At 46.9% G+C, this 15,979-nt stretch overlaps 1 protein-coding gene across 4 annotated transcripts in view; it reads right to left on the bottom strand.

Annotated features, from left to right (window-relative positions):
- EZH1 (enhancer of zeste 1 polycomb repressive complex 2 subunit) overlaps positions 1-15,979 on the bottom strand; it is a 149,517-nt gene that overhangs the window by 65,913 nt on the left and 67,625 nt on the right. For all 4 annotated transcript variants that reach the window (XM_075349986.1, XM_075349988.1, XM_075349985.1 and 1 more), the window contains exons 8-12: positions 15,359-15,520; positions 14,018-14,122; positions 2,236-2,338; positions 1,960-2,123; positions 1,253-1,344 (exon numbers count right to left, since the gene is read on the bottom strand). In XM_075349986.1, the coding sequence (XP_075206101.1) occupies positions 1,253-1,344; positions 1,960-2,123; positions 2,236-2,338; positions 14,018-14,122; positions 15,359-15,520 (626 nt within the window). The remainder of the gene's footprint in view (positions 1-1,252; positions 1,345-1,959; positions 2,124-2,235; positions 2,339-14,017; positions 14,123-15,358; positions 15,521-15,979) is intronic.

Here is a 15,979-nt window from a genome sequence, read left to right as displayed (position 1 = left end):
CTAGAACAACTATTAAGAGGAGACTTTGTGCAGCAGGCCTTCATGGTAAAATAGCTGCTAGGAAACTACTGCTAAGGACAGGCAACAAGCAGAAGAGACTTGTTTGGGCTAAAGAACACAAGGAATGGACATTAGACCAGTGGAAATCTGTGCTTTGGTCTGATGAGTCCAAATTTGAGATCTTTGGATCCAACCACCGTGTCTTTGTGCAACGCAGAAAAGGGGAACGGATGGACTCTACATGCCTGGTCCCCACCATGAAGCATGGAGGAGGAGGTGTGATGGTGTGGGGGTGCTTTGCTGGTGACACTGTTGGGGATTTATTCAAAATTGAAGGTATACTGAACCAGCATGGCTACCACAGCATCTTGCAGCGGCATGCTATTCCATCCGGTTTGCGTTTAATTGGACCATTTATTTTTCAACAGGACACACCTCCAGGCTGTGTAAGGGCTATCTTACTAAGAAGGAGAGTGATGGGATGCTACGTCAGATGACCTGGCCTCCACAGTCACCAGACTTGAACCTAATCGAGATGGTTTGGGGTGAGCTGGACCGCAGAGTGAAGGCAAAAGGGCCAACAAGTGCTAAGCATCTCTGGGAACTCCTTCAAGACTGTTGGAAGACCATTTCCGGTGACTACCTCTTGAAGCTCATCAAGAGAATGCCAAGAGTGTGCAAAGCAGTAATCAAAGCAAAAGGTGGCTCTGCTGAAGAATCTAGAATATAAGACATATTTTCAGTTGTTTCACACTTATTTGTGAAGTACTTCATTCCACATGTGTAAAGATGTGTTCAAACTTTTGGTCTGTACTGTGTATAAATATATATACACACACATATGCATATATATTATATATATGAATGATCAATTTTGTATAATTTATATGGAATGAGACAATCAGTTACACTGGATTATGAATATAGCAATGTTTTGGCCATTTTGACGTAATGACAATTTTTAGTCTGATGGAAAAGACTGACACAAAACTATCTTACAGGGTAAATTTTAGGAAAAGCAAGTCATGAAATCGACCATTTGACTTTCTGTGTTACGTGTGCAGAACTTGGGAAATAAAGGACCGTTTCGTACCCTTATGCATAAAAAAACCCTGCCTAAAGGGGAATATCTTTTGTGACTCTACAAGAACACATTACAAGCAGACAAGATACCACCACCTTACCCCATTATGACGGATGATAGGGTATTTATAGAAGCATATGATGAAGTGTAAAGGGAAAAATAACTCACCAGCCACAAGAAGCACTGACTCCCACATGGTTCGGTATCGATCTTAATTTCTCGGTTCCTTCTTCTACACACACTTGGACTTGCATGAAAGGCTGAATGGTAACATAGCAACGGTTTAGATTTTTCAAGTATCAATATTTTCTGCATTATATCCATTGGCATATAAAGCACAGAGCGTCAATGACTGTGGTATAAGTTACACGGTAGAAAATACTTACTCATCATGAACAACAACCAATTTCTTCTAAATGTGCAGTGGGGTGACTTACTAAAGCTGCTCATACATAGCTAAGCATGTATGTTTATATCAATTACTAAAAGGGTAGAATATAACTCTACCAGAGCTTATCTAGTCATAACTGGCAGCTTAGGAAGACTTGTCTGCTCATGTTTGGCCAATACAACACCTATGACCAATGAAACATTTTTATTTTAGACCTCTCTCTGGAACAGAGAATATTAAAACAAAATAAAAGCAAGAAAATCACATTGTAAGGTATTAAAGAGGTTTTCCGCTACTACGATTCCCTATCCTTATTATAGGTCATCAATATTAGATCGGTCAAGATCCGACAACTGTCACCTCCACCGATCAGCTGTTAACAGCTCTGGTAGTGGACATATGTGAATAGTGTATGGAGTACGGCACCCCCTTTAAATCGCTCAGCTTCACTTAGGCTAGATAGTATAAATATAAGGATACTTACGGTGCAAGAAACAGTCATATTTGAAGCAGCGGCGACAGAACAGAGTATGAAAGGAGTGCAAGGACTGCTCTCGTGGAACAGATTTAGCCAGAGGTCCATCAATATTTGGAGTGCATTGTGGTGGAAGGGTGTTGGGGTCTGTTGCTACCGTTAGTTCTTTGTACCTAAAACAAAACATTCAATTGTTCTCGACTTTCTGGCTACACAGCTGACTGCACCTCGAACAGAGTCTAGAGATGATGCTCTATCACAAATCATGTATCTTGGATGAATTACCTATTCCTGACTTCTTCTGGAAATCCTCTCTCCGGAAAGACAGCAGAGATGGCGCTGAAGATCAGATCACTTGGCAGAGGGCTTTCAATGCTTCTCTTGCTGCCTACAACAAAAACATCCCAAACAATAATACATACTATAATGGATAGAATGGGTATTGCATCCAAATGTCAATTTATACATCTGGCTACAAAAGAAGGACAATTTACTTGTGATTTCAATTACCGTATTTTTCGCTTTATAAGACGCACCTGATTATAAGACGCACCCCCAAATTTGGTGAAGGAATAGAGAATTTTTTAATAAATGGGGTCCGTCTTATAATGCCAGTGTCCGTCTAACAAATAATATAGGGTATATGTCCCTCATAGCCCCCATATCCTAAAATTAGCCCCCTTAATCTGGATATGGCCACCTTATATTGAACACGTCCCCCAGTGATGCCACATTTCCCCTATGGCTGGCAGACAGGCCCACTGGGGCAGGCAGACAGGCCCACTGGGGCAGGCAGACAGGCCCACTGGGGCAGGCAGACAGGCCCACTGGGGCAGGCAGACAGGCCCACTGGGGCAGGCAGACAGACCCACTGGGGCAGGCAGACAGGCCCACTGGGGCAGGCAGACAGGCCCACTGGGGCAGGCAGACAGACCCACTGGGGCAGGCAGACAGACCCACTGGGGCAGGCAGACAGGCCCACTGTGGCAGGCAGACAGGCCCACTGTGGCAGGCAGACATCACCCTCTGTTACATATCGCCCCCATGTTGCTGCTTTTAGTAAAATAAACTCTTTCCTTACCTTCTGCAGCACTGTCTTGTCTTGTGTCTCCCTCCTCGGGGTTGAGCTCCTCCAGTGTCTCCTGCACTTCCTACTTCCTGGTTCTAGTGCAGGTCATGTGATCGGGACAGCAGAGAGATATCTCTGCGTGCCTAATGACAGCAGCAGGAGGGAGACCGGGCAGACGCTGGAGGAGGTGAGTAAAGAGTTTATTATTTTACTATGGGCAGCAGCACGGGAGGCTATAGCTAAAACAAGGGGAGGGGGGATCCTGTGCGATCAAAGGTAAGCACAGGCAGATATAATATGTGCAGCTCCCCCAGCCCATCAGCGCGATGCAGTTTCAGCACCACGCTTCTGATGGACAGCAGCTGTGCATATTATATGAGCGGGAGCAGGAGATCAAACGCTGCCGCTCCCATCTTTCCCTGTCCCCAGCAGCCCCCAGCACCGCTCCAGAGCTGCCCGCACATCCACTGGACTCTGTGTATATTATATTATATATATATATATATATATATATATATATATATATATATATATATATATATATATATATATATATATATATATATATATATATATATATATATATATATATATATATATATATATATATACCCCCCCCCGTATATTCGGATTATAAGATTCTAAGACGCACCCCCTACTTTGCCCCAAAATTTGGGGGAACAAAAGTGAGTCTTATAAAGCGAAAAATACGGTACTTAAATCTTCAATGGGATTCACACATCTGTGGTTCATGGTCCAAGAAAGGTCCAAAATAGGCATACAAGAGGCTACGAAGTTCAGGTCAGACATAGGTGTAAAAATCAGCCTTAGGCCTCCTTCATATGTACGTGTTTCTGGTACATGTGGCATCCATTTTTTTTCACGTTATATCCTGTATAACCTATGGTGATTTTCACATGTCCTCCACATGGAGACTTGTCCATTTTTTTCCAGCAGCACGGATCACAAGGGTCAATACAAGTCTATATGTCCATGAAAAACACGTACATCACACGGATAACATCCTTACAAACCATGCACTGTACGTGTTTAACACTGCACAGTATAGGAGAAGATTTATTGTTTTAACCTTTATTTAATTATACCGGAAACACAGGAACGGCACACTGATGGAAAACACAATGACAGTGGTACCAGTTTTCAAGTACAAGTTTTATACGGCTGTGTGAAGGAGACTGTAATTAAAATTTTGCACATTAAGATTCTTGTATATTTAAAGACCAAGCCTGATTAAAGAACAAATTGACATCTCAGATATATTATTGCTGATCACTGTGTGTCCATTGCTTGAACTCACGTGGCTATAATCTAGGACAGGGGTCCCCAACCTGTGGTTTGGTAGTCACATGTGGCTCGTAGGCCCATGAAGTGCATCTTGTGGCTGTCTTCCAGCTTGGTGCATTAGCACCAGGTCTTGCAAACAGCTATTAAGAGCAGGTCCACAGATGGCGACATCTGTGAGTAGCTCCACACAGAAGAGAAGCAGATCTCGATGGGAATGGGCTAAGAACCCCTGGATATTGGTATACTGCCTCATTGTAGTGACCTCTGTGGAAAAGCTTTGGCTGTCATTATAAAGATAACAGGGGCTCTGGGTGTCAATACTATGAGGGGCGGAAGCTGAATGTGGCTCGTGACCATCTCTCAGAGCTGAATGTGGGTCTCAAGGTCAAAAGAGTTGGGGACCACTGATCTAGGTGGTAACCTACTCACTTTTATGGGAGTTATTAAAAAGCTTCTGTAACTGTTATAAAGGAGAATGGAGAGAGTCACATATACATGTGCAGAAACCGCTCCATCCAATCTCAAAATTGATTGAATGGCAGTAGCCATTTATTAAACAACAGTCGGGTAGCCACTGTTCTCAATATAGGCATGTATTCCAAAAGGTGGTAGGCACATCTATCAGGTATTTGTGATATATCCTTTGGATATGCCATAAATATTTGAGATGGGAAGACGTCTTTATTGACCTGCCTGTGTAATGCATGGACATGCCGAGCCACCAGGGAGACATGGTCATTGTAGCCACTCGAAGTCCCGAATAAAGGACTTCCATCCATGAAAGCATGTCTCTAAAAAGGTCTAGCAACTCAGTCTGGGCAATAAAACAGTCATTAGTAAAAGGGATTTTTATTTCACTTTTTGTTACATAAATGCATGTACAGGTGCATCTCAATAAATTAGAATATCATCAAAAAGTTAATTTATTTCAGTAATTTAATACAAAAATGGAAACACATACAGTACAGACCAAAAGTTTGGACACACCTTCTCATTCAAAGAGTTTTCTTTACTCTTTAATGAGGTGTGTCCAAACTTTTGGTCTGTACTGTATGTGTTTCCCTTTTTGTATTAAATTACTGAAATAAATTAAACTTTTTGATGATATTCTAATTTATTGAGATGCACCTGTACATGCATTTATGTAACAAAAAGTGAAATAAAAATCCCTTTTACAAGGAGTGGACTGCTGCTGGAGTCAGTGCTTCAAGAGCCACCACACACAGACGTATCCAAGACATGGGCTACAACTGTCTCATTCCTAACAACTCACGCCCAATAGACAATGCCAGAAGCGTCTTACCTGGGCCAAGGAGAAAGAGAACTGGACTGTGGCTCAATGGTCCAAGGAGTTTTCAGATGAAAGTACATTTTGCATTTCATTTGGAAATCAAGGTCCCAGAGTCTGGAGGAAGAGTGGAGAAGCCACAATCCAAGCTGCTTGAGGGGTCTAGTGTGAAGTTTACACAATCAGTGATGGTTTGGGGAGCCATGTCATCGGCTGTAGGTCCACTGTGTTTTATCAAGACCAAAGTTTAGAGCACTTCATGCTTCCTCTACTGACAAGCTTTTAGGAGATGGAAATTTCATTTTCCAGCAGGACTTGGCACCTGTCCACACTGCCAAAGAAGGGAATTTTGTTTACTTACCGTAAATTCCTTTTCTTCTAGCTCCAATTGGGAGACCCAGACAATTGGGTGTATAGCTACTGCCTCCGGAGGCCACACAAAGTATTACACTTAAAAGTGTAAACCCCTCCCCTCTGCTATACACCCTCCCGTGCATCACGGGCTCCTCAGTTTTGGTGCAAAAGCAGGAAGGAGGAAACTTATAAATTGGTCTAAGGTAAATTCAATCCGAAGGATGTTCGGAGAACTGAAACCATGACCAAGAACAGTTCAATCTGAACAACATGCGTACGCAAAAGAACAAACAGCCCGAAGGGAACAGGGGCGGGTGCTGGGTCTCCCAATTGGAGCTAGAAGAAAAGGAATTTACGGTAAGTAAACAAAATTCCCTTCTTCTTTGTCGCTCCATTGGGAGACCCAGACAATTGGGACGTCCAAAAGCAGTCCCTGGGTGGGTAAAGGAATACCTCGGTAAAAGAGCCGTAAAACGGCTCCTTCCTACAGGTGGGCAACCGCCGCCTGAAGGACTCGCCTACCTAAGCTGGCATCTGCCGAGCGTAGGTATGCCCTAGACAGTGCTCCGTGAAGCGTGCAGACTCAACCAGGTAGTCGCCTGACACACCTGCTGAGCCGTAGCCTGGTGCAGCAACTCCCAGGACGCACCCACGGCTCTGGGAGAATGGTCCTTCAGCCTTGAAGGAACCCGAAGCCCAGCAGAACGGTAAGCCACTGAGAATTGGTTCCTTGATCCACCGAGCCAAGTTGACTTGGGAGCTTGCGACCCTTTACTCTGGCCAGCGACAAGGACAAGAGCGCATCCGAGCGGCGCAGGAGCGCCGTACGAGAAATGTAGAGTCTGAGTGCTCTCACCAGACCTAACAAGTGCAAATCCTTTTCACGTTGGTGAACCGGATGAGAACAAAAGGAAGGTAAGAAGGTATCCTGATTGAGATGAACAGAGGATACCACCTTCGGGAGAGATTCCAGAACCGAGCGCAGAACCAGCTTGTCCTGGTGAAACACCAGGAAGGGGGAATTGCATGACAGCGCTGCTATGTCAGACACTCTGCGGAGTGACGTGACTGCACTAGGAAGACCACCTTCTGAGAAAGGCGTGAAAGAGAATATCCCTCATTGGCTCGAAGGGTGGTTTCTGATCCCAGGGTTCTAGCCGACGCTTGTAAGGAGGAACTATGTGGCAAACCCCCTGCAGGAACGTGCGTACCTGAGGGAGTTTGGCTAGACGCTTTTGAAAAAAAAAAAAAAAAAAACACAGAAAGCGCCGAAACTTGTCCCTTAAGGGAACCGAGAGACAACCCCCTTTTCCATTCCGGATTGAAGGAAGGTCAGAAAGTGGGCAAGGCGAATGGCCAGAGAGTAAAACTCTGATCAGAGCACCAGGATAAGAAGATCTTCCACGTCCTGTGGTAGATCTTGGCGGACGTTGGTTTCCTGGCCTGTCTCATAGTGGCAATGACCTCTTGAGATAACCCTGAAGACGCTAGGATCCGGGACACAATGGCCACGCAGTCAGGTTGAGGGCCGCCGAAATCAGATGGAAAAAAACGGCCCTTGAGACAGCAAGTCTGGCCGGTCTAGTAGTGTCCACGGTTGGCCTACCGTGAGATGCCACAGATCCGGGTACCACGACCTCCTCGGCCAGTCTGGAGCGACGAGGATGGCGCGGTGGCTGTCGGATCTGATCCTGCGTAACACTCTGGGCAGCGGTGCCAGAGGAGGAATACGTGAGGCAGGGAAACTGCGACCAATCCTGCACTAATGCGTCTGCCGCCAGAGCTCTGTGATCTTGAGAACGTGCCATGAATGCCGTCATTTTCTTGTTGTGCCGGGACGCCAATATGTCGACGTCCGGCTTCCCCCGGCGGCAACAAATCTCTTGAAACACGTCCGGTCGAAGAGACCATTCCCCTGCGTCCATGCCCTGGCGACTGAGAAATTCTGCTTCCCAGTTTTTTACGCTCGGGATGTGAACTGCGGAGATGGTGGAGGCTGTGGATTCCACCCACAGCAGAATCCGCCGGACCTGCTGGAAGGCTTGCCGACTGCTTGTGCCGCCTTGGTGGTTGATGTATGCCACCGCCTTGGCGTTGTCCGACTGAATTCGGAGGGAAGACTCTGCTGAGTCCATGTACCCTGAGCCCTGTGGCGGAGGAAGACTCCCTGACAGAGTCGCGTCCGCCGTGACCACAGGCCAGGATGTGGGCAGGAAGGACTTTTTCCTTTGACACGAGTGGGAAGAAGCCACCACTGAAGGGAGGCCATGGCTGCCCGAGAAGGAGCAACGTCCTTGTCGAGGGACGTCGATTTGCTGTCCCATTTGCGGAGAAAGTCCCATTAAAGTGGGCGCAGATGAATCAGCGCAAACAGAGCTGCCTCAATTGCTGCCACCAACTTCTCTAGGAAGTGCATGAGGCGCCTCAAAGGGTGTGACTGGGCTCGAAGGAACGATTGCACCCCTGTCTGTAGTGAACGCTGTTTGTCCAGCGGAAGCTTCACTATCGCTGAGAGAGTATGGAACTCCATGCCGAGATATGTCAGTGATTGGGCCGGTGTCAATTTTGACTTTAGGAAAAATTGATGAACCACCCGAATCTCTGGAGAGTCTCTAGAGCCATGTTCAGGCTGTGCTGGCATGCCACCCGAGAGGGGGCCTTGACCAGCAGATTGCCTGAGAGAGTAGGACCGCTACCACAGTTGTCATGACCTTGGTGAAGGCCCGTAGGGCTGTCACCAGGCCGAAAGTTAGTGCCACGAACTGAAGGTGTTCGTTCCCTATGTCGAAGCGCAGGAAGCGCTGATATCCTGATACAATCGGCACGTGGAGATAAGCATCCCTGATGTCGATTGATGCTAGGAAGCCTCCTTGGGCCATCAAAGGCGATGGCAAGCGGAGAGATTCCATCCGGAACCGTCAGGTTCTCTGTCCGTTGAGCAGTGTGAAGTCCAGAACGGGGCGGGGTGATCCGTCCTATCTGGTACCACGAACAAGCTGGAGTAAAAAGCCGCGACTACGTTCTGGAAGGGGAACGAGGATCGCAACTCCTCCTGCCTTCGGAGTGTTCACCGCCTGGAAACGTGCATCGGCTCGATCGGGGGACGGAGATGCTGTGAAGCAACGAGTCGGAGGACGAGAACTGAGCTCTATCCTGTGACCGTAAGACAAAATGTCTCCTACATCGGTCTTGGACATGTGAGGACCACTCCCCTGACCTGGACCGCCATGCAGAAAAGGTTCTCTGTGCCCGGTGGAGGATGAAAATACCCTCGCCTGAGACGTCAAAGACGCTAATTGCGGAGCCCAGGATGACCGCATTGATCTGAGACAGAGCAGCTGAGATAGTCTGGAGTGCCCACCACTGCAAAGGCCGGGGCAACGGACGCGCCTATGGCTTCATAGATGGATCCCATTAGGAGTGCTATCTGTCTGTCCGTGGCATTTTTGAGCGTGGTCCCGCCAGCCACTGCTACTACTGATCTAGCCGCCAGTCCAGAGACTGGAGGGCACCTTATGACACTGAGCCGAAACGTTAACAACGTCAGAGAGGAAGGGGCAACGTGTGTTATAAGGCGTTCAGTAAAACGCTTGTCCGGGAAGGTGTGCTTCTGGACAGTATCTGTGCATTAGCTGGACTGGGACTGCGGTTCGTGCTGGAGTTTACCACGTAAAAACTAGAGGCCACCCCTGGAACACGCTTCGTCGCAGACCGATAGAGGCCTGGGGCGATCCCGCAGTGCCCGGGCCTGTGTAAGGGGCCGGTCTGGACTGCAAACTCCTAGTCTCTTAGCCGACCATTTGTCCATAGCCTGAGACATGGATAGTGAAAATGACCCAGAGAGTTTCTCAGCAAAGCTGTAACTCTGTCCCTGCCGCCTGGACAGGGAACGCCGGCGAAGTTTTCATCATGCAAACTCTGTCGCTGTCATCTGTGCAGTGCCCGTAATATAGGCGCACAAGAGGTTAAAATAAGCCAGTGTCTTGGCACCCTTACTCTTTAAGAGCAGACAACAGCCTGTCGTCCGCAGAGTAATCAGTGAGGGTATACAGCCAAAAACAAATAATGCTGCCGAACAGTGAAATCATATACCATATAGATAAACACATATATATATATATATATATATATATATATACACACTGCGGCACCAAGGGGGGGACAACACCCTAGGAAGACCACCTTTGAAAAACTGGTGCCCCCCAGTGCTCAGTGAGGGGGAAGGAGGATAGCAACGTATGCTCCAGCCCTCCCTACGTTATGATGCAGGGCTCTGTCTGCGGGAATCCGGTGGTCTATAGTGATCAGAGAGGGGCGGCGGAGGACAGCGAGGTGTGCTCCAGCCCTCACTGTCGGCAACATACCGACCATCCCGCCCTTCTCCCTGAATGGCAGGCTCAGGGGCGGGAGTTTAACACACTAGGCCGCAAAAACCGGGGACTAAAGTACAAACCGCGGCCGGCAAACAGGCACGGTCGGCGCGGTAGTCCCGGACAGAAAATGCACACCGCAGTCGCAGCTGCGTCTGAGGCCAAGGTGCTTCATGCACCGTGCCAACGGGGACACAGAGTACCTGTAGCTGCAGGGTGTCCCTGACGATACTCCTTCTCCTGCCCGGCAGGGGCTGCGGATGTGGCTTGTAGCCATCAGATTCTCTGCCCCGGGTCTCCCTCAGCTGCAGCCAGAAGTTGCTGAAAAACATGGCTGACGGCGTTCTCTGAGGAGGAGGGAGGCGTGGGCGTAGTCACAAAAAAGTGCGGGAATCTGGTGCCTCAGCGTGGGTAGTGAGGGGGGCGGAGGACAGCTCAATGTACTACAGCCCTCACTGTCGGCGTCATACCGACCGTCCCGCCCTTTTTCCTGACTGGCAGGTCTGGGGGCGGGAGACTCCCATACTAGGCCGACCTCAGTGCTGACTTCTCGTACAGCGTCCCGCCCTTCCCCTGACTGACAGGCCTGGGGGCGGGAAAAGAGTGAGACTAGGCCGCAAAAGCCGGGGACTAAAGTTATAAGCGCGGTCGGCGTATAAGCCCGGTCGGCGCGGTAGTCCCCGGCGCACTAACAGTCCCAGCCGCGCCGCAGTGTAAAAATGGCAGCGGCGGTCAGCGCGGTAGTCCCCATAAACTAACACACCCAGCCACGCTGCAGTGTGTGATGGCACAAGCGCGGTCAGCGCTGCGGTCCCCGGCGCACTAACACACCCAGCAATGCTGGAGTGTTTCTGTGCGCGGTCCCCACGGGGACACAGAGTACCTTAAAGTAGCAGGGCCTTGTCCCTGACGATACTCGGCTCCTTATCCAGCAGAGTCCCCAGGAGCTGTGGATGGAGCACGGTCTCAGTGCCTGGAGACCGATTAGGATCCCACTTCACCCAGAGCCCTAAAGGGGATGGGGAAGGAAAACAGCATGTGGGCTCCAGCCTCCGTACCCGCAATGGATACCTCAACCTTAACAACACCGCCGACAAGAGTGGGGTGAGAAGGGAGCATGCTGGGGGCCCTGTTATGGGCCCTCTTTTCTTCCATCCGACATAGTCAGCAGCTGCTGCTGACTAAGCTGTGGAGCTATGCGTGCATGTGTGCCTCCTTCGCACAAAGCTTAAAAACTGAGGAGCCCGTGATGCACGGGAGGGTGTATAGCAGAGGGGAGGGGTTTACACTTTTAAGTGTAATGCTTTGTGTGGCCTCCGGAGGCAGTAGCTATACACCCAATTGTCTGGGTCTCCCAATGGAGCGACAAAGAAATTACCAATACCTGGTTTAATAACCATAGTATCACTGTGCTTGATTGGCCAGCAACTCGCCTGACCTAAACCCCAGAGAGAATCTATGGGGTATTGTCAAGAGGAAGATGAGAAACACCAGACCCAACAATGCAGACAAGCTGAAGGCTGCTATCAAAGCAACCTGGGTTTCCATAACACCTCAGCAGTGCCACAGGTTGATCGCCTCCATGCCATGCCACATTGATGTAGTAATTCATGCAAAAGGAGCTCCAACCAAGTATTGAGGCATTTACTGTACAGACTTTTCGGTAGGCCAACATTTCTGAGTTTAAAAATCATTTTTTTCCAGTTGGTCTTATATAATATTCTAATTTTCTGAGATAATGACTTTTGGGTTTTCATTGGCTGTAAAGGCCACTTTAAACACTGCGATATCGTTACCGATATCGCCAGCGTGCGTACCCGCCCCCATCGGTTGTACGACACGGGCAAATCGCTGCCCGTGTCGCACAACATCGCCCGGACCCATCACACTACTTACCTGCTCTGCGACGTCGCTGTGACCGGCGAACCGCCTCTTTTCTAAGGGGGCGGTTCGTTCAGCGTCACAGCGACGTCACAGCAGCGTCACTGAACCGCCGCCCAATAGAAGCGGAGGGGCGGAGATGAGCTGGACGAACATACCGCCCACTTCCGTCCTCCCGCATTATGGCCGGGAGGCAGGTAAGGAGAGCTTCCTCGTTCCTGAAGTGTCACACGGAGCGATGTGTGCTGCCGCAGGAACGAGGAACAACTTCATTACTGCTGCAGTAACGATATTTGAGAATGGACCCCCATGTCACCGATGAGCGATTTTGCACGTTTTTGCGACGATGCAAAAATCGCTCATAGGTGTCACACGCAACGGCATCGCTAAAGCGACCGGATGTGCGTCACAAATTCTGTGACCCCAACGAGATCGCTTGAGCGATGTCGTAGCGTGTAAAGCCCGCTTTAGCCATAATCATCACCATTAACAGAAATAAACATGTGAAATAGATCACTCTGTGTGTAATGACTCTATATAATATATGCGTTTCCCTTTTTGTATTGAATTACTGAAATACATTTTTTTTTTATGATATTTTTGATGATATTCTAAATTATTGAGATGCACTTGTATTTGGGGCTAAAATAACAACATGTTTCCAGCATACAGTCATCTTCAGTATGTCCTTTCTTCTACTTGGATCTTTAAGTTAATTTATTGTTCTATTTTTTTTTAAGTATCTTCATGATTTCTGTGATCAGTCTTGTTATGGGTTATTCTCATCCTTACATTCAATACTTCCAAACATGATTAGGGATAATTATCAGTCTTAATGAATTTGAGGTCAAGTTCCAGGAGCATGATTGGGTATCTTCATTATGGTAACTTGGACTTCAAGTAAAAGCTGGACTTGTATGAGGAACTTCTCACTGACCACAGTTCTCAGAAGACTTTGCCAACATCCAAGACATCTATAATAACCATTTTACAGCTTATTTTTACAATCATGAAGCACTGGCACTATTATGAGCCTTGTTTTTGTAAATTTATAACTAAATTTAAAAGGCTTTTTCCTGGTCACTCATTGTTATTCCGCCTATAAGTAAGCCTATAATAAGTCTCTTATATTGACCAGCAGGTCCTTTATTGTTAATAATTAATCCATGCAAACAAGGATTTTTTGTTGTTTTTTTTTTCCTGATCAAGATCATTATTAGATTTTTTAGAACAGGGGAATAAAAATAAATAAAAGAAAGGAATCCATTAAAAATATACAGTATATGCACAGGTAGACCGCTGGAGCTCAACTGGTTTGGACCTACATGTTTCGGCATCTAGCATTAAGGGTACTTTACATGCTGCGACATCGCTAGCAATCTCATTAGCGATGTGAAATTTTAGATCGCAAGTGCGATCTTTCAAGATCGCACGTAGGTCACTTTACGCATGTGCAATCTCGAAAGATCGCACTGGCGATCTAGAATTTCACATCGCTAATGAGATCGCTAGCGATGTCGCAGCATGTAAAGTACCCTTTAGTCATGGTTAAAAAAAACAACCAAATACACATTACAACAAAATCCCACATTTCATTTCACAATGTTTGTTTCCTTCTGGACTCTAATCTTTTTACCATAGACTTTTAATTTTCATTAGCGTCTTCACTTCCCACTTCATCAGCGTAACTTAGCGTATCAGTGACTTTCATTACAAAAGGCCCAAACACAATGGAGCCTATTACCTAGGTGAACAGTGAGTTTTATGTATGTAGAAATCACGACACAAAATATTCCTCACCTCTTGTTTTGCTCTGAGCGGAGGCTTTCTCTTCTCCATCCGCTTTGGATTCTGCCTGGCCTTTAGTTGGAGCAGAATTACTTCCTGGATTCATCTGGACCTCACCTGCATTAAAAATGGCATCACTTTTCTCATAAGCTTAACATGGGTGGTTCAGTTTAAACAAATATCCTTAAATGACCATGAAATAACAACTAACTAATATAATTATGAAAGGTTAGGAAATTATCTGCTTTGATGTCAGCTGGTATACTTCCACTTGTGTCTGCCAGAAGAGCATTTTCAGTGTCATTACATCATCAGACTTGAATGTGAAGGGGCTCGCTATCTGGCTTATTTTAATACCTACATCAGCCACCTTCTATGTAACAGCAAAGCATACACAGAGAAGGGGGCTTGTGTGGCTACTGAAATAAGCAGTTTGCCAGTCCCCTCCATGCACAGCACTTCTCCTGTATTGACACAGGAACTGCTCAAGTGTCAAGCTCAAGATGGCATTATTCCAGTCGCCCAAGATAGAACTAGTCCTGCCGCCCAAGATGGAATTACTCCTGCCGCCCAAGATGGAATTACTCCTGCCGCCCAAGATGGAATTAGTCCTGCCTACCAAGATGGAACTAGTCCTGCCGTCCAAGATGGAACTAGTCCTGCCGTCCAAGATGGAATTAGTCCTGCCGCCCAAGATGGAATTACTCCTGCCGCCCAAGATGGAATTACTCCTGCCGCCCAAGATGGAATTAGTCCTGCCGCCCAAGATGGAATTAGTCCTGCCGCCCAAGATGGAATTAGTCCTGCCGCCCAAGATGGAATTAGTCCTGCCGCCCAAGATGGAATTAGTCCTGCCGCCCAAGATGGAACTAGTCCTTCCGCCCAAGATGGAATTAGTCTTGCCGCCCAAAATGGAACTAGTCCTGCCGCCCAAGATGGAACTAGTCCTGCCGCCCAAGATGGAATTAGTCCTGCCGCCCAAGATGGAATTAGTCCTGCCGCCCAAGATGGAATTAGTCCTGCCGCCCAAGATGGAATTAGTCCTGCCGCCCAAGATGGAATTAGTCCTGCCGCCCAAGATGGAATTAGTCTTGCTGGGAGCGGATTGATATCTCAACATTCATAATAAAAGTATATTATTAAGTTGCTATTTTATGTACAAACCCTTAAAGTTTGGGCTGTTTAGAGCAGTAGAGGTGCAGAAAAACTGTAATTTCATTGATCCCAAGCCAACACTTCCTATTTGCTGGCAGCTCAGTGTTGCCATATGGATGTTGTCTAAACATAAATCAATATGATCCATATTTACTTTTTATTTACACCTACAAGGGACTAAAAAAATTAAATGTCTACCTTCTTCAGCGATTTTCTTTCTTTTCCTAGTCATGGGTCCTTCTCCTTTCACTTCTGCTTGGCATCTCGATGGATCACTGTGGTCACTGTTCTCTTCATCCTCAACCTGAAGAAGAGCGCGAACCAGCTCCAAAAAGCTGGCATCATCGAGAATGCCAGCACCTGCACAGAACCAATAGCTTTCTTAAGAGTACTCCCAAGAAAAAAAAACAAAAAAAAAAAAAAACAGGACAGACTGCAGTCCAGCCTGAAATTTATAGACATAAAACCACAAAAAGCAAAAAAAAAAAAACAGCAAAGCAAGATGTACAGGAAATAACTGCAAATTAATATATGCATTATGTGAAACAAATGCCTCATAAATCCTTAGTATACAGCATGAAGCAAGAATGGTACTAAAAAGAAATTCAATATGGATAAACTGTCATCTGAAGCTGTCCATACAACCTAGAAAGCTGTCAGACAAGTGAAAGCTTTTCCTCCCAACCACCCATATACACACACAAGATACTTGGCTAAGCTTGCATGAATTTTCAGTGGGGAGAGGAGAGTAAGCTTCCATGAGAACAAAGGATTGAGCATGATGAAATCTACAGTGCCTTCAAAAAGTATTCATACCAG

Source organism: Anomaloglossus baeobatrachus, chromosome 5, assembly GCF_048569485.1.
Source record: "Anomaloglossus baeobatrachus isolate aAnoBae1 chromosome 5, aAnoBae1.hap1, whole genome shotgun sequence".
In the NCBI taxonomy this organism is placed as follows: Eukaryota; Metazoa; Chordata; class Amphibia; order Anura; family Aromobatidae; genus Anomaloglossus; species Anomaloglossus baeobatrachus.
This window is presented reverse-complemented; position numbering and strand designations above follow the sequence as displayed.